General features: G+C 35.4%; 1 protein-coding gene across 4 annotated transcripts in view; it reads right to left on the reverse strand.

The window, feature by feature from the left end:
* Window positions 1-23053, reverse strand: part of FIG4 (FIG4 phosphoinositide 5-phosphatase) — a 50529-nt gene that overhangs the window by 7350 nt on the left and 20126 nt on the right. For all 4 annotated transcript variants that reach the window (XM_040057644.2, XM_040057643.2, XM_040057647.2 and 1 more), the window contains 14 exons: window positions 21950-22050; window positions 21333-21495; window positions 20695-20792; window positions 19678-19811; window positions 19101-19217; window positions 18640-18685; window positions 17286-17434; window positions 14568-14734; window positions 11678-11816; window positions 8921-8979; window positions 8154-8301; window positions 7235-7318; window positions 4314-4509; window positions 1751-1833 (listed from right to left, as the gene is read on the reverse strand). In XM_040057644.2, coding sequence (XP_039913578.1) covers window positions 1751-1833; window positions 4314-4509; window positions 7235-7318; window positions 8154-8301; window positions 8921-8979; window positions 11678-11816; window positions 14568-14734; window positions 17286-17434; window positions 18640-18685; window positions 19101-19217; window positions 19678-19811; window positions 20695-20792; window positions 21333-21495; window positions 21950-22050 — 1684 coding nt within the window. The remainder of the gene's footprint in view (window positions 1-1750; window positions 1834-4313; window positions 4510-7234; window positions 7319-8153; window positions 8302-8920; window positions 8980-11677; window positions 11817-14567; window positions 14735-17285; window positions 17435-18639; window positions 18686-19100; window positions 19218-19677; window positions 19812-20694; window positions 20793-21332; window positions 21496-21949; window positions 22051-23053) is intronic.

Consider the following 23053-nt stretch of genomic DNA (forward strand, 5'->3'; position numbering starts at 1 on the left):
GCACGGCTGATCTGCAGCACACGTCCTCAAACTATCTGAGGGACTTCTTGTCCCTTCCAAATTCAACAAACCTGTGCTTCGGTGCTTTCTGTTTTGATAAGAATTATCTCAGCCATCAGTGAAAACAGGCTGAATAGATCTAAATTACTTTTAATTTGCTCTTGCAAATAGGCTTAATATAGATCACTTGATGTAAAGCCACTCAACCTGAAGTACTTTGAATCTGCGAGACCCTAATCCTGATAAGGAGAACACACGTATCATGTCCAGCGATGTCACGTGGAGTGGGGCTCTTACACCCCCATTTCCCTTGTTACAGTAACAGAAAAAGGCTTGATGTGAGAACTGTAATCACACTGTGAAAGAAATTGCTGCTGTTCTCAAGCGATGTACATTTTGGAAAGTATAGATTTTACTGACATCCTTTATTACATAAATCAGCACACCAGAAATAGCACTATGCCTTGTTAGCTAAAAGAGATAAAGAATTTGTAATTTTTTTCTATTTTTAAAACCTGCATTGCTCAAAGGAAATGAAATAAATGCAAGGTTTGTTTTATTTTTTTCTTAAAAAGGATATAAATAGGGAGCTTCAAAGCCTCCAAGGGGTTTACAGTTTTACATTAACAATAGATTGAACATTAGTCCAGCCTGAAGAAATCATAAAATTGGAAGTAGCTGCAATTCTGGATGTTAACAAAGAGTTGTCCATCTGCACAGAGTGACTCTCAGTAGATACTGAGCCATTGGCCATTTTCAGAATCACAATAACTACCTGTTATATCAAAGGATTGTTGTCAAATTTGCATCCATCTTCTAGGGTTAAAATTAAAAAAGAAACAAAGGTAGAGGTGATGAAGGTAAAAATTTCAGATATAATGAAAAATTTCCCCCTTAACACTACTCAAGTGTAGTATCTTCAAATGACGGCTTGTAGGAAATATGCTGAAATAGGAATTTTAAACAGCAGAAGAGGAGAAATAACTACACCCAAAGAAAAAGAGAAAAATAATTTTAAATAAAAAGAAAAAAATGCTTTGAGTGGATTAATGAAGTAAGTCAGGATGAAACCACATATCAAATAGATATCACAGTGAATTAAAATTTCCCTTGAAAATTGAAAAGGTTTTCAAATATAACAGGGTAGCTACTGCTATTACACATTAGAAAATAAAAACAAATGCACACAAGGCCATCTCAATGCATGTCTCACAAATATTCACTTCTACACACAGCACTTTCCTGAGATGAGGTGTACATTTTTTAGACCCTTATATGACATCATGTTACACAAAAAGACAACTTCTATTATTTTATATGCATTTTTACAGGATAAGCTATTTCATTATGACTGACTTGAACTGGGGTAATTCAACACTTGAAAAATGCTAATCCCACAGCTTACAAAGCTTACAATCATGAACCATTTCGGTGGAATTTACTTATCAATGGAATATGGAATTCCTATGAATTTACTTATGAATTTCTAGGATTATATTAAGTAACAGGTATCTATTTTGAAGCATCTTTCATATGACTTAAGCCCCAAATTTTGCTCTCAGAGACATCTACAGAGCTTCCACTGAAACAAGAATTGACACAGACAGCTGAAAACAGTTTGATTTTGAAAGCGACAGGATATATAGGCAAACTTCTCATTTTAATAATTAATCAAAGGCAGCATTTTCACAAACTGCACTTAACTAGCTCAAATTATCCTTTACTGATTACCTCTGGAAATTTACCTCACCTTGCATATATTGCAAGATCATCTTCTGAAGGGATATCTGAAAGATTGACTCCATACACATCTTTTGTTGATTGCACTACATTCTGGAACACAAGAAAGATTCAGATTAAGAATACTGTAACAACATCCAAAGAAAGTTTGTTCTTAAGAAAGAACTTCCTTACAAACCAAAATATCATTCCAGAAGTGCAGACAAAAACAAACAGGTTTCTCACAATCACAGCAATCTTAGCTTACACATATATTTTTAAGAAAATATTTTTTTAAAAATATTAACCAACACATTTATTCAACAAGTAAAGAATTCTTTAAAAATGTCATCAGCTAAAACAACATATTAGGAGAATAAATTATATTAGTAGAACATAATGGTGTAGTTATTAAATTCTGTTCTGTGTTGAAACTTAATATAGAATAAATTATATTCGTTCAGAACGTTCTCCCACATTTGCTTTCACACTTCCTGCTGCCAATTCTGCAATAATTACAAACCTCAGGTTGAACAAAACTATTTTTATTTTATATATTATGCAATCATGTCAGTCAACTGTGACAAGGAATCAATGTACATGCAATAGTTCACTAACTGTGTCTAATGATTCAGTGCTAAACTGAGGGGGGGGTTCTGACAAGACACATATGACTGTGAGTCAAATATAAAGACAGTTTTCTCTTTGTTCAAAATGATTCAAAGTCAAAGAACTTCAGAAAGGTATGTCCTGACCAGAAGTATAAAGGCATTTTTTATTAATTTCTCAGAGATGTGAACAGAAAGGAACTAGCTTTTTGAATTCCACAAATAATAAGGAATGGTGTGAATTAACAACGCATATTATGACTAAAATTCAATGTGTGAAAAGGTACTAATAAATTGGAATATATTTCTTCGTATCATTACTAAAAAGTCAGAATAGTTTACCCAGTTTTTAAACCATTGAAATTCAATACTTCAAATCATACTTTGTGTTTACATACGCCTTTAATTTAAACATGTTAAAAATCTAAAAAAGATACTTTAGGTCTGAGTGCTGAAGTGTGTTCAAAACAGGGAAAAACTGATCTGAGATGAATTATGCAACAGCAGGAATCAATAATAAAATTTCAACATGGATTTTTGTTAAAAAAATCTAGAAACAATCTGATTTTCTGGAGAACAGGCACTTTGTTATTCAGAGGTAACAGAAAACTTTCAGATAAAATACTTTGCATAAACGCAAATAAATAAATGCGCTTGTACTGGCTTAGGAAGAAGACACTATTGCACTGTTGAAGGCTGAGAATACAAAACCCTCGGCAGAATAAAAACAAAATTTGAATCGGGGGGAGGGGTGGGTCAAAAGACAAGAAAAGAAAAGAAAACAAAAAAAACAGTGTAATTTTCTGTTGCCTATCAGGCACTACATTTCATGCTATGGTTATAAATACTCAATTTTCTTCAGAAGTGATAACTTGCACAATCCTATAACCATTTAAATTAGCTGTTACTTTAAAAAGAACAACCCTGCCAGACAACATAAGTATTTTCCAAATTCCTATAGTATACATTAGCATAACCTTTTGCTAAGGAACTTTCAATGGTATCCAAAATGGACGTCTACAAGAAAGAATTTGAAGAACTATTACATGAACTAATAAAATAGATAATTCCATAATTCTTTATAGAACTCAAAATTTTCATTAAATTAGCACCCAAGGGTTTCCAACAAAATGGGAGTTAAGCTAGCAAAAAAAAGATTAATAGCCCACAACTGAAAATATACATTCTTTCCACCTGACTGAGCAAATGCAATTTATTTCACTATTTTATTCACTGCCGTTATCTGCAACCCTAGTACCAGTAATAGCATAGATCCTGTGCACATTATCATGCACAGTTTTGAAGTTAGTTAATTTTTTTTTTTTTTTTTTTTTAATGCCAGACCACATAATTATGGGACAGCAATTTAAAAGCAGTCACATAAATCAGGTTGAAATTTAGACAGAATGAACATTAATTTACAGTTAATCGACCTAAGCAAGTGAGGAATTGCTTTGTAATTCCAAGATGTGGTTCTCAGGACTTCAGGTTCATACTACATGTCTTTCAGGGGGTTTGCTCCAGATTAACTCCCATGGGCTAAATGTTGATTAAGTAGGTGGATCAAGTAAACATTCCTGGAGAAAAAAGGAATTTCATTTGCATGCTCCAAGGCCACCTAATGTTGTGTACCAGAGCTTGGTAACAGACAATAATCAGATGTGCACTACTGCCCTGAACTAACATACTAATACAGGTGCATTTCACATTATGTAATGATCCAATACCTTTCAAATACCACAGGTTTCTGACAGTAGTTTTCTTTCTGTTTAATGCTATTTTCCTTTGTGTTTCATTATTATATGACAAGAACAGAAAAGTTTAACAAGCAGTTGTGCTGCAGTTATGCTAATATCTGCACAAAAAAAATTTCACTGGAGACCTCTGTCACTAAAATTCTCAGTACTTTACTTCTGACTGTTCTATTACACTTTTTTAAGGGAATGTGAATTTTAAGCCTTCTTGCCTAACACAGTAATTTCTTACCTCTGTGATTTTTGTATTGTCTCCTGCATCAGTCACCTTTACTGGAGTTGAACGTTGAGAAACAGCACCTTCATCTTCTTTATCTGTCCCAGAATCATCTTCAGAACTACTTGACACTGCTTCCTCACTTGGGGGTGGAGGAGCACTAGCAGCTGTTTTGCGCTGCAGCACAGTTTCTTCTCTATTATTTTTGTTTCTATTAGGAAAGGCAGTGTGTATTTATGAAATCAGCAGGATATTAGCAATGAATATTTAAAATTGCTAATCTTGGTTACAATCTTTCCAGGGAAATAAGTTTTAACCTCTGGGGCAATTTTTGCTCATCTTTTAAAATCCCTGATTGATTTCTCCTCTTCAATCTCTTGTTATTCCAGAGCATTTAAAGAAAGCCCAAAGAATTCTGTCAGCCTTTCTCCACCAATTCTCTGATTCTTTACTTAAATTCCTCCCCACAACTGAATAAATAAAAAGGAATGAAAATTAATTGAGACATAACATCTTGGGTTTTTATCTTGGAAAAAGTTTCACTTTTCTGATTGGTAACAATAGCGATTCCAATAGCTTCCTTAATCTTGGCTCCAAATCTTAATGGTAATGTCAATTTTTTTCCATTATTTTCTGTACCTCTCCCCTCAATTTAATTCTTTAACCAGCAACATTTCTTGATGCAGTATATATTTCTCACTTAAGAAACTCTAGTCAATATAAAGAGATGCCTTATTTATACGAAGCCTTCAAGATAACATCTCTACGTAAGCAGGTTAACACTGAATTTAACTGCACTCTGAAAGGTACAAATTACTTCACCCATCAGAAATCATACCAGACTTACGTGTTCTGCAATCTCTCCTAGTGGCCACAGAAGAGTATTTAGTTGCAATTTCCTCTCAGACACTGTCACAATCTTTCAGGGAAGGCAGTTAATGAATAGACATTAGCTAATGAATAGATGGTTTATAGACAAATCCCTGGAAATAGGGAAGGAACATCTCTTCCTTGCTGCACTGACTGTCCCATGTATCACTGACAGACAGCGTGACTTACTCTAAAGGAAGACAGCAGCATGCTAGAGGCTCTGAAAAGAGCACAAAGATTGATGCAAATTCTATTTGGAGATGCAGGTCTAGTGCTCTCATCAGCATCACTTGAGCCCTAGTGGAGCACACCATGACTGTTACAGATGCTGCCTCTTGAAGAGAAACTCACACAGCAGTTTATCCCTGCACTGAATTAGCTACACTTTATATGCTCAAGGAACACATATAAACAAGTAAGAGAGTCCTTCCAGATGTTCTAATCTAGGAGCATGCCCCACCCCCAAGGCCATGATTGTACCAGAAGAAATTTTAGAGCTGGAACAAATGCCTTGGGAAAAATAATACCCTGGGCAACCTTGATTTCTGACTCAGCAGAACCCGACATTTCCTTGGACTGAAATTTACAGGAAGTTATGAAGACAAAAGCATTCTTCTTAGGGAAAATGAAGAGATTTTTCCCTACTTTTCTAGATGAGGTGAAGATCACAAAAAAAGTGATCCTCTCTGAAAGCTGAGGAACGGAGCAAGTAGCCAAACAGCGCTAAGAGTGTTATCCTCACCCCACTCCCAACATGTACACAGCCAAGATCCTTGGGACCTGAATGCCTACAGACAAAATAAGATCACCAAATTTCCTTCAGAAATGTCTTAGATCAAAAGATGATGACAAATGAACAAGGCAAAGGTACCACCTTTTTCAAGGCTAAATATGGGTGAGGTGCAGGAGTGAAGCCACATTTTACTCCACAACACAGTCAATGAAGGGGAAGCCTTGTAAGTGATACACAGAGAGTCCTGGAATGTGGCTTTGATGGAGCAGATTCTCTGTCCCACATCAATCCCTAAAAATCACAGTGAAGAGCTTGAATACAAGTGCCTGAGAAAATTATATAATGGTCAACTATTTAATGGAGTACCTGGAGACAATTTAGTCCAAAATCTAACATTCTACCATAGCGGAAGAATAAAGCTTATCCTCAAAATACTCATAAACTCAAATTCTTAGCAGAGATAAACTGTGTAACAGTTGAATGGTCTTCCTGTTTATTCCCAGGGACTCAGTAGCATGAAATGAGGTTCTACTGGTGATAAGCACAGTCCGCTCTCAACATTTATTGACAATGAGACCCTCAGGATCAGGGCACACGAGACAGACAAATGTTGTAGTGTCTTACAGAAGAACAAGTTTTCAGAGGAACTTATAATGTTGTCACAGCACAGTAGCTACTGACAAAAGGTTTCCTTAATATGAGCTACCAACGAGAGAATGAATTCGGGAAGATTCTGCACAGCCCTTTTGGGACACAGCAGTGAAATAAATAGAGTAGCAAAGCAGGTCCAGGATGCAAAAGCAGCTAAATGAAGCATTCATTTGTCCCAGCAACTGCTGCTGGATTGTTTTATATCATTTTATCCATAAATATTTTAATAATGTACTTTATCAAAGATGATGCTGAAATTGGCATTTATTGCTGTTTCAGAATATGCACTATTTATGAAAAATGTATACATTTTTTAAAGACAACAAGAAAATATGCACTGCTGTCAACTCCAATAGAGAATAGAGCTGCCACTAGGATGAAGAGATGATCAAATTTTAATAACTTCTGCATATTATTGGTAAAATCTTCTCATGATTTTTGCTTTGAGCAATGAGAGAAAACAGAAAATATTAAACAAGTTGAACTAAGAATTTCCAGTCTCAAATAAAAATCTCAAATTAGATGTGATTTTCAAAATGTACAATTCTGCAGTACAACATCAATGAATTTTTTATTTCCTATGTAACATAGCATATGTTTCACAGACACACAGATAAAAGTTTATACATTTTCATTACTATGTCATTACTATTGAACCATAACAAAATTTCTGATTTCTTACCCCAACACAGATTTTCCAGTTTCATCAGGTTTACGAACAGTAAACGGACTTGGATCAATTCCCACATTCTTAGGCATGAAATCTCTGCCAAAACAGAAAAGAAAAAGTGTTCATGAACAAAGTGTAACACAAAATTTTTAAATTTTCTGGAAGAACCACCTCTAACATCTACCTGTGAACTAAAAAAAAAAAAAAAAAAAAAAAAAAAAAAAAAAAAAAAAAAAGATATATTAAGTTCTAACTTTATAATTTCAAGTTGACGTATATATAGAGCCAAGGCTTTTAAAAAGCTTTCATTTGCATTATTTAGTTCCACAAAACAGCTGCAAGTATCGCCACTTGCCAAAGATGCTAAAGCATTGTGCTCCATTCTTGTGCTGAAGAAGCCTGGTAAGTCAGGGTTTTGTACATTGTTTTCAAAATGCTGCCAACACACAAATTGGGTCAAACAGCTACACGAAACATAATCTGCCTGGAAGTCTTCAGCCAAACCATGATTCGGATTATGCTCAGAATACCCAGCTGACTGCTGCCAACCAAAAACTCCCAAAAATATCTGACCAGCTGTGAGAACCAGATGAACTGAAGAAAACAACTGTGAAACAAGAGCAGAACAATGAGAAAACAAATATTTTGAAAGCAGCCTCGGTGATCTGAGTCAACAGAGGAAAGTTCATCTCTCAGCCATGAAGTGCCCAGACACTAGGCACTCCATAACAAAAACGAATTTGAAATCTAATTTCTGTTTTAACTGACTTTTCTTTAAAGTAACATTTCCATGTAGCATTGTGATTTGGTTTCAAGAACTTTGCTAAATTTGAAATCACACATATTTAACAAAAAACCCCAAATGCATATTTAATTCACACCAAATCAACTTCCAGTCAAGGATTTCAAGCCACAAAACATCCCAATATACCGTGTAGAATTGGTCATTGCCAAGCAGAAGGTCTCATCAAAACTGCTCAACTCATATGGCCTAAAAAACTCATTGTGGATATCAATTTCCTCTTCGTATTTGTGGAATTTCTTCACTGTCAACTTGCGTCTGTTTTCAGCACATGTCACTGAGGGGGGAAAAAAAAAATAACTAGCAATTACTGACTCTTGCAAAAAACCTAATCAAACAGTAGCCTGCTCTCCTAGCCAGGCAATTTTTTCCTACAGTCATATCCCATCTGAGACAAAGAAATACGACATGTAGAAGGTGCATTGCACATTTTTAATAAATATGCATTATCAACCACTGTAATTTGATTTCACTTCATGATGACAATTCCTAATAAAAGATGCTCCACAGCACCACAGACAAATAAGACACACTAGCTATGGTGACAGAAAATAAGAGAGAAATAAGATACACTAGCTATAACTAGTAATAGGATCACCAGCACAGGCTATAAATATATGCTAATAGACAAGAAAAAAAAGAAAAAATAATTAAGTGTGCCCTGGCTCATAAACACATAAAGGTCAAGGTTTTAGCCATGTAGGTAGCTCTTGCAACCTGCAATGGAAAGATCCTATCTCCTTGGGGTGGGGAGAAGGCAGAGAAGTATTTAGAAACCATTACGGAAACACTTTTTTTTTTCCAGATTTGGGACCTAAACCAGTTAAAAAGTATTTGTGACTAAAACTTCTTTTTCAAGATACTCTGCAAGGGCAAGGAGCAAATATAGATCCTACCTTCATCAAAAGGAAGAGGTAAATGCTTTAGCACACCCATGGTCCACCAGTAAGTATAGCTGTACAGGAAAAACAGAAACACAATTGATACAGGAGATTGGATCTTGTATCCAGCCTATCCAGTTTAAATATAACATTCACCCATTCATACAGTGTCACTTCAGCAAACGTTGCTGAATTGGATGGAGGATTTCAACAGGCCCCTGGCCAGCTACTTTGCTCTCAAATCAAGAAATTTAAACACACAAAACTCAATACAGGTATGGATAGAAGAGCGGTTTTGTTTCATTAAAAAAAATACATTTCAGATGCCTACCTCTATAGCACTGAAAATGAAAGTCTTAGTACATATCAAAAGTATTTATGTATTTCTTTTGTTCTGGTCATTGGAGGGTGGGAGGAGTGGGGGGAAGGCATCCCTTCCCACACGTTATTCAGATCCCATAATTTAGGAAAAAGATATGAAGAAGTGAAGGTCAATGATAATAAGATCAGATGATTGTCAAAGCAGCTGACTCCACACAAAGAAATACGTTTTGATGTAACAGCTCTCATAAGTCTGAGTGCTGTTGGCAATACGAACAGAAGAATTCAAGCCCTGCTGGAAGCTTATTCAGGATTTCTGTAAAACAGCAAAGGAACCCAAGCAACACTCATAAAACAAAGCACGTTTTATCTTTCATTCATATTTACACATTTTTATTGTCTCTTCTCAAATATACTTTAATTTCTTCTCTGATTTATTCTGATAGTTTCTTCTACTTCATTACATGGAATGAAAACACAATTGTCTTCATTGATTTTTATTTCAAATCCGTGTGTATCCACAATACTGAGAGGGCTGTAATCAGACTATTAACATGGTTATCTCCTACTCCTGTCAATGTAGCCATCTGCAGCAGACACAATGGGTGTATTCCCATGGCCAGGATTTAGGAGATGATACAGGACAGGCAGGAAAACACACTTCAGTTCCAAGAACTGTGTACAACCTAGACAATAAGGAATGAGTTATGCCTGATGGTCCTGCCTCTTCTCAAAGTCCCATGCTAGTAAGCTATTTTCTCCAGTGCCTTCAGAAATTATGTAGACACAGCCAGTTTTGTTGCCTGCAAAAATGATAAGTAACATGGCAACGCAAAGTCCTCTTTTCCATATTCACTGTCCTTTCACATGAATCATAAATTATACAGAAGTAAGATATAAACCTTATTAAATATTTTCCTCCTGATGAGGAGGCAGTTACCATATAGTAAAAGCACAGATAGTCAAAAGTTTCAATGACAGGAAATATCATCTTCCTTCTCCTAAATCCTTGATTTCATTATGAGTGTCATTATTTCTTTTGCTGCTGTGCCTAAGGAACTTAAAAGAGGCACTACACAGACAGGCAGGAAAAAGTTACACAAATGTTTGGTAGAAACAAAAAATTACTTCGAGGAGATTTTTTTCACGTATTTATGTTACCTAGCTATTACAGGAAGGTGTCATTTCATTCACATAATGAAACATCTTGATTGTGTATTATAACTGCCCAGGAGAAATTCTGGTTAGAATGAAAGGGAAAAATAATTAACATGTAAATTAAGAGTAGCAACCTTTCTTTTTAATATTCCACCTCATTTGAGAACAGTATGTGTGACAAATAAGAGACGGCTCTTTTAACAGAGTAACAGATGAAAGGGAGACTAGAACATTTGCATATCTGCAATAGATCAGCTGAATTAATTTTAGACATATAATAATGTTCAGAACGAGTAGTCAAGAAAATTAATATTGCATGTTTAATGTATGCCTGAAATAGCACTTGGTTGTATGGCTCATATAAGCTACCTTTAAGAGGAGCCTCAGGAGACAATACAAGAGGACTGAAATTCAGAAAGAGCCATATCATGTGCCAGCTGCTGCAACAGGTTAACAGGATAATCAGGACAACAGGGACTGATCACACTGGTTAAACACTTGCAGTTTTGCCCAGACAAAAATCTAAATGCAGATATTCAGATCTGCCATCTTTACTACAGCGCTTTATGGCTCACAGAATGAATAAAGATAAAACCAGCCAAAATCCTAAGTGATTATTTAGTTGACAAGTTGAATACTGTCCTTTTTGTTAAAATGGATTTTTTTTTAAATGCACAGTATTCATAGTCTTCAAAAACAAAATTCCCTCTGTGAAGCAATCAAATTACTTTAGGATTTTTATACTTAATTACTTCTGTTTATTACCATGCAACAGGGGAATGTAATTGAAGAAAAAAAGTCTTCAAAAAAGGCTAGACATATGCTGAAAGGAAGGTAGAATATCATGGGTTTCTTGGTATGCACAGCTGCAGACTAAGTGCAGTACATAGAAAAATAAATATTATCCTTATCACATAATCTCAAATTCAACCATTAACAAATCTGACAATGAAGAATGCACCTATATATTGCCTAATGGAACTGTAGTAGCTGTGCTTCAGTAAAACAGTGAAGCATTTTACTCTGAAGGATAGAATTTAATATGAAATTAACCTTCTTCTTAAGTACAACAGGAAAATAACGTACTAAATAAAGCAAATCCTTTGAAACAATGATGTTCAACATTTTTTTTGTAATCTCTTGAAGGTGGTTTTTTTAAGCTTTTGTATAAACACAAAAAACAGTAAGCAAGTTTTTGACAGGCTGACCGAATTATTTGACTAGCAACATGTATTTTTATAAATTTATTTGAGCAGTAACAAAAAATTCCCAAAAAACAGAACAGCAAAATACCTTTGCCTGGTCTGTGGCAGACTGAGGGTGTTCTTGTGATGCAAATAAAAATCAGTGGGAAGTTCCCAGAGATGTGGCTTTCCTTCTGCAGGCTTGAACACTCCCAGAAAGAGATTGATAGAATCTTGCCTGTCCGCATCTGTTAGACAAGAGGCAAACTTAACACCAGGAGCACAGCACAGCTCAAGCCCATTCCGACACTGCTTCTCTTGGCTCCTCAGAGACAATGTCTTGTCCTATGACTGCTGCAGGGCCCTCTGGGCTTCAAGCAGCACCATAGAACTTCATTTACAGCAGACCTGCTCCGCTGCAGGGCACGTGGGGCTGGTACCAATGCTGCCTCTTGCCTTGGTTTCTCCCTCAGGAGCCCAAGCTTGGCAGAAGTCGGACCTCATGCTGCAACTCTGTCTCCCATGAGAGTGCATGAAGCATGTGCACGGATTAAGGCATGTTTCAGGAAACCTGACGTACCTTAGTGAATTCACTGCAGCCTAAATAACTGAAAAACAACTTAATGAAATTAAACAATATCCATATAACACAAGTTTCCAACAAAACATACAAATGATACAAATTCTTTGAGATTTTCTTGCCAATACATAGTAAAATGATTAAATTTCACAAGCATCTTTTAGCAATTTGGACTTATTTCCTGTTGGTTTAAATCTTCAGCTTAGCTTGTCATATTATAAGTTCCACCAAATTATTACTCAGGACATGTCTTACTTTTTCTCATGTGTACAACTTAATTAGCAGTAATTACCCTAAGAGCATTGAGGCCAACACATGAAAATATTTTCTTATGAGAGTAGATTGTTTTTAGATTCATGTATTTTGAATGATAGACAAGCAGTCCATGTGTGGCTAAGAGATTTATTTAGAAGGCAGTGATAGCAGGCCTCTTTTTAACTGTGCTCTGAATCTTATCTCCTGTATGGCTCCAAGTGAATCACTAAAATTTTCTGAGTCTGTTTAATTCAGATACATAAAATACATAAGCGTTAAAAAAAAGTTTCTCGGATCAGAAACACGAGGAAATGCTGATTCATGAACTAGCTGGCCCTCAGATTTTTATTTGCATTTTAAATATCATGGATAGCAACAATAATAAATGCACAGCAAATCAGCATCTTGTTCTAAAACTGTTTCCTTTTTCTCTGCTTTCTTAGAAAACTTAAAGAACAAAGTGATCTCTCCCAATGTGCCACATTAACAAGCTAGCTGAACAGGCAGTGTTGGACGGCAAACCTTTAAATTTCATTGAAACAAATATTTTAAAACTCTACACTAAAAATGCAACAAAGTAAACATGACATTGAATGCTACATTTTAACAATGTTATCTTCAAACACGAGGAATACATACAGCCCCAAAAATGCATGCCTCAAATGGGATCAAATACCAAAATTGTAAGTAAATTGGGGGAAGTGTGCAGCACCTTTAAGAAAATTTCATTCGAAGACAGTATTGACCTCAGTAAAGACTAATGTCTATTCGTGTACTTTCCTACAAGTTAATTGAGATGACAAGATGGACTTCATTTATTTGTAAATTTTTTCTTCTTTTTGTAACATCTTTTTTAGAACAAATTCTTTTATTACTAGAAGGCATGCATATCACAACTATCCTTGCAAGCAGACCACAACCCCAAATGTGGACTAAGAACTTTGCTCAGGCTTCTACATAACCATTTCAGTGGCTGGCATAAAAGTGAACAGCTCAGAGATTTGTTCCATCTCCTTTGTCACAGTACAGGTGACACTGCCAGTCTGCTACCTTCGGCTCATAAGAATTGATGAGGCTAGACTTTATTGCCAATGCAAACAATAAGAGACCACATCACTGAAATAAACAAGTTCCCCATTTCCCATTTAGTTGGCCAAATATGAGACACAAATTATGTGATTTACATTCAGAAAAGTTAAACTGAATGGTGTGCTTTCAACATTGTTATATGCACAAAAGCAATAATTTCAGCCAAAGAAACCAGAGATTACTGAAGTATTTCTAGCCACTGTTCATCTCACTGTTTTAAGATCACAGTCTCTAAATAATTGCAGTCTACTAGGTCAAAAAATAAAAAGGTACTTCCACCCCTGGCTATGCAACTTTTGTGCAAAAGAGTAATAGAGGACTGACACAGTATTTATAACATGGTCACACTCAGTGTTTGCCCTTCTGAAATGTCTTAGACTGTTCTTTTAGATCTTTTACAAGATTTCTAAAAACACTTTTTTGCTGTTATTTTGCATAAGATAAGGCTCAGCATTTTTCAAAGACGTTTACCATTAGCCATGTTGCCCAGAAGAAAGTAGTACACTCAGTGTTCAACTAGTAAGTGATATGAGCTAATGAAGGAGTAAGTTAATATTTTACAACTTATTTAACTGAAAAAAAAGCTTATTTACTTGGTTTTTGAATTTAATTTTGTCTCTCCTACCACAGATGTAACAGTTTGTACCTCCTCTTTACACAAAAGAATTACATGCATTACAGCTTGCTTTGTTTTGCGCTCTCAGAAACATCACAAGAAGTACTCCACATGAAGCCTTCTACTCTGGTTTAGATTTACCAGTTTCCTTATATTTGCTGAAGACATTCTGTCCAAATTTTAAAACTCTGTAACACCTACCTGCTTCTCTACTGATCTACAAATGTCACTGGCAGATGCAGTGCTACATGTGTATATTTTCTAAATAAAGGGCTGCTCGCTACAACATAGAATGAATAAATATATCATCAAATCAGCACACCTATTTGAGATGTTACTGAATTATTTAGAAATTACAGTATAGAGGAACTCACTCATAAGATCATAGTGTAGATAAATGAAACATCATGAGAAAGATGTTTTGGAAACAATAGCTTGAAAGAAAGCACTTAAATTTACCTGAGAAAGCATTACTATAGTATCTTGAGAGTGTTTGCATAATATCTTTGGAATGCTGAGTCCATGGAGCAATCTTTCTGTATGTTTTTACTCTGTGGACAAGCTGAGAGCCTCCATACTGCAGAGAAAGCGTGTCCCCGTGATCTTCGTATAGTTCTTCAAATAATCTGAAGGAAAAGCAAAATGTGTCATCTATCAAACTTCTGAATAGAATTTTAAAAAGAAAATATAATGAAGTCTTTCTGCAAATGAAATACAATATCTCCTCCTTTATTCAGATAAATATGTGGAAATTTTATTCAGACATAATAATTACTAAGGTTTAGACTTTAAGATTTTTGTTACTTTTTAATATAAAAGAAGAGGTTCACACAGAGTATGCAGTTCTGTAGATTCAAGAAGAAGATTAACATGACCTACTACTTAATGGAGAGAAAACAAAAAATATCTTCACTAATCAAGGCATGTTTATACACTAAAAGGGACAGAACATATCAATATCTCAAGGCTACATTATCTGTTAAGTACACCAGGAATGAAGTTAGCATAACCTTCCAAAAATCTCCGTGGTTACAGTAATGATGGCTCTAGGGTACAAAATGAATAAACATGACTTGTAAGAAAAGCGTATGGCAGTCAGGTAACATTTGCTGGAGCTGGAAAATCTTGATGTAAGCTGAAAGCAAAAAGAATTGGCTAAGAATTGATTTGAACAAGGAGAGCTGGCTAAAAAGCAAAGAAATCCTCTGGCATCAAGAAGTTGACACTATCCAAACTGGGACTAGTCCAAGCAGCAAAAATTAAACAAGCTTCCTATCAATGACAAAGATAACAGTCTCAGAAAAAGAGGCCATCTTCAGGAGACGGTGTTCAGTCTAAAAGATAAGAGACTGAAAAATGCTTCTCAGAAATTGACACTATGGCCTTGCTTGAGCAAGACAATGACAAGGACGATATTTTACTAAAAATGACTGGAAGTTTAGTTAAGAGGCAAAAAATCCCAAATCAGAACAAAACAAACCCCAACCCCTCCCCAAAACTACAAAGCAAACCCAACGACTAATGTGGGAATGCATTTCACATCAGTATAGGAAGACAAAGTAACTCAGGTGTCTACATGTAATACCTGCAGAGGAAAGAAGTCCTTAAGGAGTGAAAAGGAAGATAGAAACAAATAACAAAATAAATTTAAAAAAAAAAAAAAGCACCAAAACAAGACAATAAAAACATTCCCCTAATAAAATTTCCAACAAAAGAGACAGTAATGCATAGGTAACCTAGCAACCATCTGACTGAAGTTTGCCTGGAAAGGATCTGGATGAAGAACATTTATCTGTGCAGCAAATCAATTTCTGTAAAAACTAAATAGCTGTCCAGCAAATCTTCTGTCCAAGGCCAAGTACAATAAGATCAATTAGGAGGAAACATCTGCTAAGAAACTTTTTAAAAACTAAAGAAAAACCCCAGAACAACAGACAAAAAACCCCCAAAGAAATAACCCCAAACCCACTTGCCTCCATACAAATTGTTCAGAAATCATACAGCATGCATGAGGATCTCATTTGTTTCTTTGGGTTTGGTCGGTTGGTTTGGTTTTTGTTTGACCAGTATTCCCAGGAGGCTGCACAGCAACTGGTCTTGGCAGCAGGAATTATTTATTCCCAGAGGTAAACGTGCAGCTCCCAGCAGCTGGGACATGGTGGATCAGAGGCACTGCTAGCACACCCAGGAAGCCACCAGTGGGTGGGTACTCTCCCTGGCCACCAGACAGAGGCCAGGAGACACCACTTGCACAGTGAACCAACGTACTGCAGGTGAGGTGGTTTCTGCAGCACATACCAGCTCCAGGCACCAGGCAGGTGCTGGGAACTAATGGAAAAAAAGAGGAGGAGCTGGAGGTATATCTCAAGTGAAGGGGATTGAAGCCTGACTACTTGTGGCTTCTGAATACAAGATAGATCTCCATGCTCTGAAACTATCAAACCACTAGCTAAAATCAGCAATGAAGACATAAGTCAATGAAGCCATAAGTTTCACAGTCACAACAGCTTAAAGGAATAAAAACACAGCACCTTAAAGACTCCTACATTTATTTCTGATGCATGTGTACAAGTTAAGCAGCTTAGTTCACCCTAACCTCCAAAGCATTTCAATACAAATGTTGGGTTTTTATAAGGGGTTTGGAGATGCTTGTATTGACACTTGATCTGAAAGAACAATTTTGCTGAAAAATTTCAATAAAGCAAAAACCATTAAATCTTTCAAAGAAAAAGTGGGAAATAGCAAGGTAAGATGTACTTCTATACAATTACCAGTGTGGCATTCTCCATGAAAGCAAGTACTTATTTCAGTTTTCACTCTCAGTCAGCATTTTGCCTCAAGAAATTGAAACAAGTGTCAAAGAATGGGGCAGAAGTTTTCTTAAATTAGTTTCAAAGGAAAACTCAACTCTTTAAGTTTAGGCATATAAATGGAATGAAGTCAAGCAGTTATATTGTAAGACTGATTAACACACTTTTCCAGTAGATGGAACCTTCAGCATGATGGGATTTTCTCAAGATTTCAAGAACTAAAGATGTTTTAAACTTGGATGAATAAACATTAAATCATTCCAGTAGAAATAACTGTATGCTTCTTCTACATAGGCATAATTCTCCATAATCTCTTGACTCAAAATTAAAAAGTAAAACCATGACACACTCTATTAATCTATCTTACCTTACAGCATCTGTATCAAATTGTAAATTTGGTTTATCAATCAATCCCAATGAATACAACTGGTAGGCCAAAGCACATTTCCCCACCATAAACTGGGCTGTGTTAGTGCGATCTAAACAGTCCACACAGTTGGTTCGAAGGACTCCAGTCTGGTAAAGCAATCCAAAGAAAAGATTTACCTTAATCAACAAATTACTACACTCATGATTATTACTTTTTTACTACTAGCCAAGTCTTATCAAATCTCAAATAATGTCTTCACAAAAATTTGAGGAAAGATATTTCTAATAAAAGTTCAAAAGCAATTAATCTCTAGCAAGCTACATCAGACTGCTGTCATGCCTATTTTTCAAAATGTTCTTGCTTTTATCATCACACCAACTGGATGCTCCTTCAACTCACAAACAGCCCTGAAGAAGTCACAACTTGGATGCGACTCACAAGATGTCTAGTCAGAGATGAACTGTGATCTGAATGCTTACATTGGTGACTCTCAAATTACTAAAGATAAAATAATCACTTTCCTACTACAGGTAAACCTCTAAGATTAACATAAAAAAAAACTAACGAGGGCTGGGTTTTGTTTTTTTTTTAAGAGATCAAATTCTATCTGCTCTGCTGTTTCTCTGCCCTCAACAAACACACCCCAGTGATCAGCTAGTACAGGAATGGTGACATTCCATGCTCTCTAACTTACAAGAAATACAAAATTATGAATGGCAAGTCAAAGCAACTAATGCTTCTTAAGAATACGTCCTGTGTTCAGAATATGTAACCATGACATTCAGGTATAAATTTTATACTGTATGGTTTGCAGTTTAGTCAGCACTTTTCTGACCTTAGAAGAAGGCATGATTCTAGTTTTATTTTCTTTTAGTGCTGGAAACTGTAACAATGTATAGAATAGTCAGCACTGGTGAAAATGTCAGTAACCCACGTTCATGTGTATGAATATGTTACCAGGGTTAAGTATGTGCTTATTCCTCACTTCTTCTGGGTAATATTTTATGATGCAGTTTACTAAAATGCTGCTGGTTTAACTTTCACAGCACTGGTACCATTACAGACTAAATAGTAATGGAAACTAGTTTAAAATACAAGCATTTCTCAAACTAAGTCCAGCAAAGAAAAAATTGCAACACCAGAAGGTTTTAGGGTACCATGCAAGAACTTAAAGCCCTAATTCCCAATTAGATTTCTAGCAAGGACAGCCATAATAATGTGTACTATAAATATTAATTTAAGAGGAGTCTGTGAGTCACCAATCAGCTATTTAAATGAAATTATTCACTGTTCTTTGGGAGTGCTGACCTACATCACTGTAACTATGAACTAAAAAAGTGTATTTTAGTACCTGCAAGCGACCAGTGGAAACAACACAACCTCCCAGTTCATTCCACCTGAAAAAGAAACAAAACAGAATGACTTTCAAATTATCTCATAAAATAACAGATCATATCATGTATCGATCTACTCAGTGATAAATAGTTACTTCTGGATTTTCAGGTACTTGAGACTTCATCTGCAGCAGTTGAACCAAATACAGTTTCTATTTTTAAAAAAAGTGTTATATTTTCTATTTACAAGACCATAAAATCCACCGGTTAACAACAGACTCAATAACATTTAGATGACAGTTACCCTATTAGTATGCCTCAAAAGAAGTCACTTAGTAGTTTTCAAATTAGCAAGTCTTAAAATAAAATAAAATAAAATAAAATAAAATAAAATAAAAAAAATCATAAACACAGAAATTCCAAACAGATTTCTAAGGAATAGGTGTTATTCACAATGTGTCGAATAAATTATAGATACTTTTCATCTGGACGCAAGATACTGCAGTAGGAATCAGGTCGATTTACAAAAAATCCAGTCTTCTTTACTACACTTTCTGCAATCACATTCAGTCTGTCAAGGACATTGCAGAGTTTGCTGAGGAGAGGGAAAAAAAAAAAAAAAGACAGTCAAGATACATTAATGATAAAAAAATTTCACTACTTGAAAAGTTTTTCCATTACAAAAATGATTTAAAAGCAGGCCATATCACATCTTAATTCATCCAACAGTAATTATGTCTATAGTTTTCTTAGATTTTACAGGAGAGAGAGACTGACCGTATCTGAGTAATTTTGCTTCTTTTTGATAAAAAATATTAGATAAACTAGAAGCAGAAGGCATAAAAAACCTAAAACTCCTTGATTTTTACATCACCCTGATTTTTCTCTACCAAACTTTCTGTGATTCAAAAATATGAATGTGGCAGAAAAGGATGTATGACTATGCTGAATCACATTCCCTTGTTTTGTTTGCAAGTTACTGTTTTGTTCAGTAACATTTACTTCCATATGTGCATTTCAACTACAAGCACTAGTATAGAAAAGGCTTTTTCTACCTTTTAGTGTATTTGGCCATATCCCAGGGTATATATATAATTGCATGCTCTGGAGGTAAGAACTGGTTGAGATATGTCACAGCAGAAACAAGCTCTTCACTGAGAATCCTTTCATGCTTTCTTTTTTCACGTTCCTTTAGCAAAAGAAAAGGAATGTAACATCACGATTTTCACTAACAAACAAACTCATACGCATGCACACATACACATATGCATATATAATGGCAATCAAAAGTGGAAGCTGTAACAACAGCAGGCAGTTGTTCATAAATAGTACATTAAATTAAGAACAGAAAAGATAGAAAAATCTGAACATTCTAGGTTTTCAACAATCGATTTGTATTAGTAGTAAAAATCACCTGTTTTAACTGTGCAAAATCATTGGCTGAAAAATGGAATGCTGTAAATGTAAAGAAGAACACATAGAAATAAAACTGACAATATAGATGAAATGGAGAACCACAAAAGAGAAGTAAAAACACAGGCAGAAAGGGAAACATCCCATTCAGTTGTGGAATATAAGAGGACAAAAGGAAATTCTTCTCCATTACTGGCAAGAGATGGGGAACAACAGCTCCCATCTCCCAGTCTTGCAATATTTTTTAAAAATTAGAATTGTGTTGCCATCACCTGAATATAACATAGCTTTCATAGAACCACAGAATGGTTCTAGTTTCAACCTCACTTCGAATGGAACCATACTATTTCAGTAGCTTTTAGTGTTAAATTAAATTTAGTGATAATTTTATTTGGACTTGGATCTAATGGGTAATAGCAGTGAAAAGAACAGTGAAAGGCTACTGTAAGAAATCTCTAAACATGGGGAATTTTGTTTTTGAAGAGCTGTAGTGGAAGCACAGTTATGTACTATATCCTGTATGATGAGATTTATGAAGAAAATATGCCACTTGTAAGCTAATATTAGTTTTAGAACATAACCAAAATTACACAGCGACTTTACAGAAAGAAGCATAATATCAAAAATCAAACACATAGAACATATTCAAAATACTGTACCTTCACAAGATTCAATATAATAATGGGAGAGCCAAATCTCTGAAGCATTTGGTCAAAGTGAAGAGCAGCAACGTGTGCATAAGGATCTGCTTGGTCCACTGAAACAAACATAAATTGAAGATGATAATAAGTGAGCTGTAGAATTTTCCCTTAATAGCACTCTTCACAAAAGATGCATTAATTCTTTGGTAGTAATGACACAGTTAAACACTTTCCCCTCTTTTCATGCAAAAGCTGCTAAAAAAATATTCCCTTTGCGGAATTGTAGGCAAGCTCTTAAATTTTCATGAAACGCTGATAAAGAACAATTATTCTGGCCCCATTAATCACAGCCCAGACATTTTCCACCATTTTCAACAGGTTTAATATTTTAGCCACAATACTAAGATAAATGTAGCTAACTTAAACACAAAGTAATACAAAGAAAGCTCACATCTTCAAACAGAAACTTTTCCTATTTAATTTCTTAATGTGAAGTCTAAGATGAACATTTTTTTCTTATTTTTTTACTTTAAATTATGGCTTCACAAAGCACAAGTGAACAGACAATCTGATCATTTTTGCCAATTCAGTTCTCAGATACTCCTTTAGGACACAGCATTAGCCATAATCTATCACAAAGAATAATTTGTACACACGTGTTATGGGCGGCTTAGGCATCATAGTTGAAATATCTTGAGACCAGTACAGAGGGACAGACCCTCGAACCTGAACATAGGAGGAATAACTCCCCGCAGAAAATGACATAACTGAAGCATCATAAAGTATTTGTTCAGTTTCCACTTCATTAGCAACATCTCCCTAAACCAAACAGAAATACACATATGATGTAGACATGACATTCAAAGCTACATGCATTACAGAGAATTGATCATTACAAGCAGAGCACAATTAACTGTGAGACACCGAACCACAGCAGTGAGAAAAACACTGAAGGTTAAATTCCCATTTGTCCCTAATGTATGTTACCATATTTTTATTTTTTTCCCTCAGTTTGGGAAGTAACATTATGTCTAAGTGTAAAAAACCAAAACAAGTGCCAATTTAGAGCTATTAAATTTATTACTTTAAGAACAACTTCATTATACCAACAAAAAATATAGTGATACCTGCAATAACATAATTTAATATCATAATTTATAGCCAAACCCTTAACAACTCTTTAAATCATTTTAGCTCTCCAGTCAGTCAAGCTCAAGCTTTCATACTGAGGAGGGGCAGAAGGAAACAACCCATAAAATCATATTTGATTTACCTCACAGTTTGCTCCTCGTTTCAGAAAACGCGTTCCAGCAAATTTGCTTGACCTTCTGGCTATCAGAGTGACATATATAGGGCGGCCATATATTAACAGCTCTTGAAAGAGAAGTTAAGGTTTACATGTCACATGCAATTTTTTGTTCACTTTATGCAAGCAAAAATAAGTTCTAACGGAAGTGTATGAAACCAACATATCTGATTTACTAAAATCACCTTAACAGTGATGAGCATCACATACAAACTTATTTTGCAGGTGGAAGAGATCATTGCCCGTTCCAACAATTAGTTTTAGGAACTAGAAAAGTGAATCTACATTGCAATACATCACCCACTTTTTAGAACCTACAGAAGAGAAGCAGCATTTCTATTTTATGAAATGACAACAGAGGTGAAATAGATACAAGATGCACCTAGCACCACGAATGCTGATTTTGTGAATACTGGGATTAAAATTTGGGGGCTTCATTTTCAGATGAAGTATATTAGTCACTCTCTAATTATTCCTTTGGAAAAACAGATAAATTTGCAACCACTTCAGTAACAACAACTGAAAGCCAGAGGCAAACAGGCTATGGATGCTGTGGCGGTTTTTTCCTAGTCATTTTCCAGTTTACTAACACCGAAGAGAATCAGAGCTTAGTGTGACTATCACTGCTTCCTCAGTGTAAGGAAGACACAGGAAAGAGTTAAGAAGACATTTGCTCACACACTAAGCAGCTGCAGGCATAACGCCGGTGGTTAGATCCAGCTTTAAGTAAGACCCCAAATGAAATAATGGTATATCAAAACAGATCTAGTTTTTTGTCTGCCAATGACCAACAGTCTAACAAACATAAAAAAGCAAAATTAAATTTTGTGGACACCACTAATGTTAACTCCATAATTGTGTTAGCTTCCTCAGAAATTCTAAGTTAACATGATAGTGTTGGTGAATAAAACAGAGTGTCTTTGTAATATGCTAAATTCTTAACGCATAACATGACATTTCTTTGGCCTATGGTATGCATCTGGACTTTTGCTCCTCCTGCTACAATGTACATAGACCCATTTAACCATTTAAAATAGTATATAGTCAAGGAAAAAGACTTTCACATGTCCT

The sequence above is a fragment of the Hirundo rustica genome, chromosome 3, assembly GCF_015227805.2.
Source record: "Hirundo rustica isolate bHirRus1 chromosome 3, bHirRus1.pri.v3, whole genome shotgun sequence".
Classification (NCBI taxonomy): domain Eukaryota; kingdom Metazoa; phylum Chordata; class Aves; order Passeriformes; family Hirundinidae; genus Hirundo; species Hirundo rustica.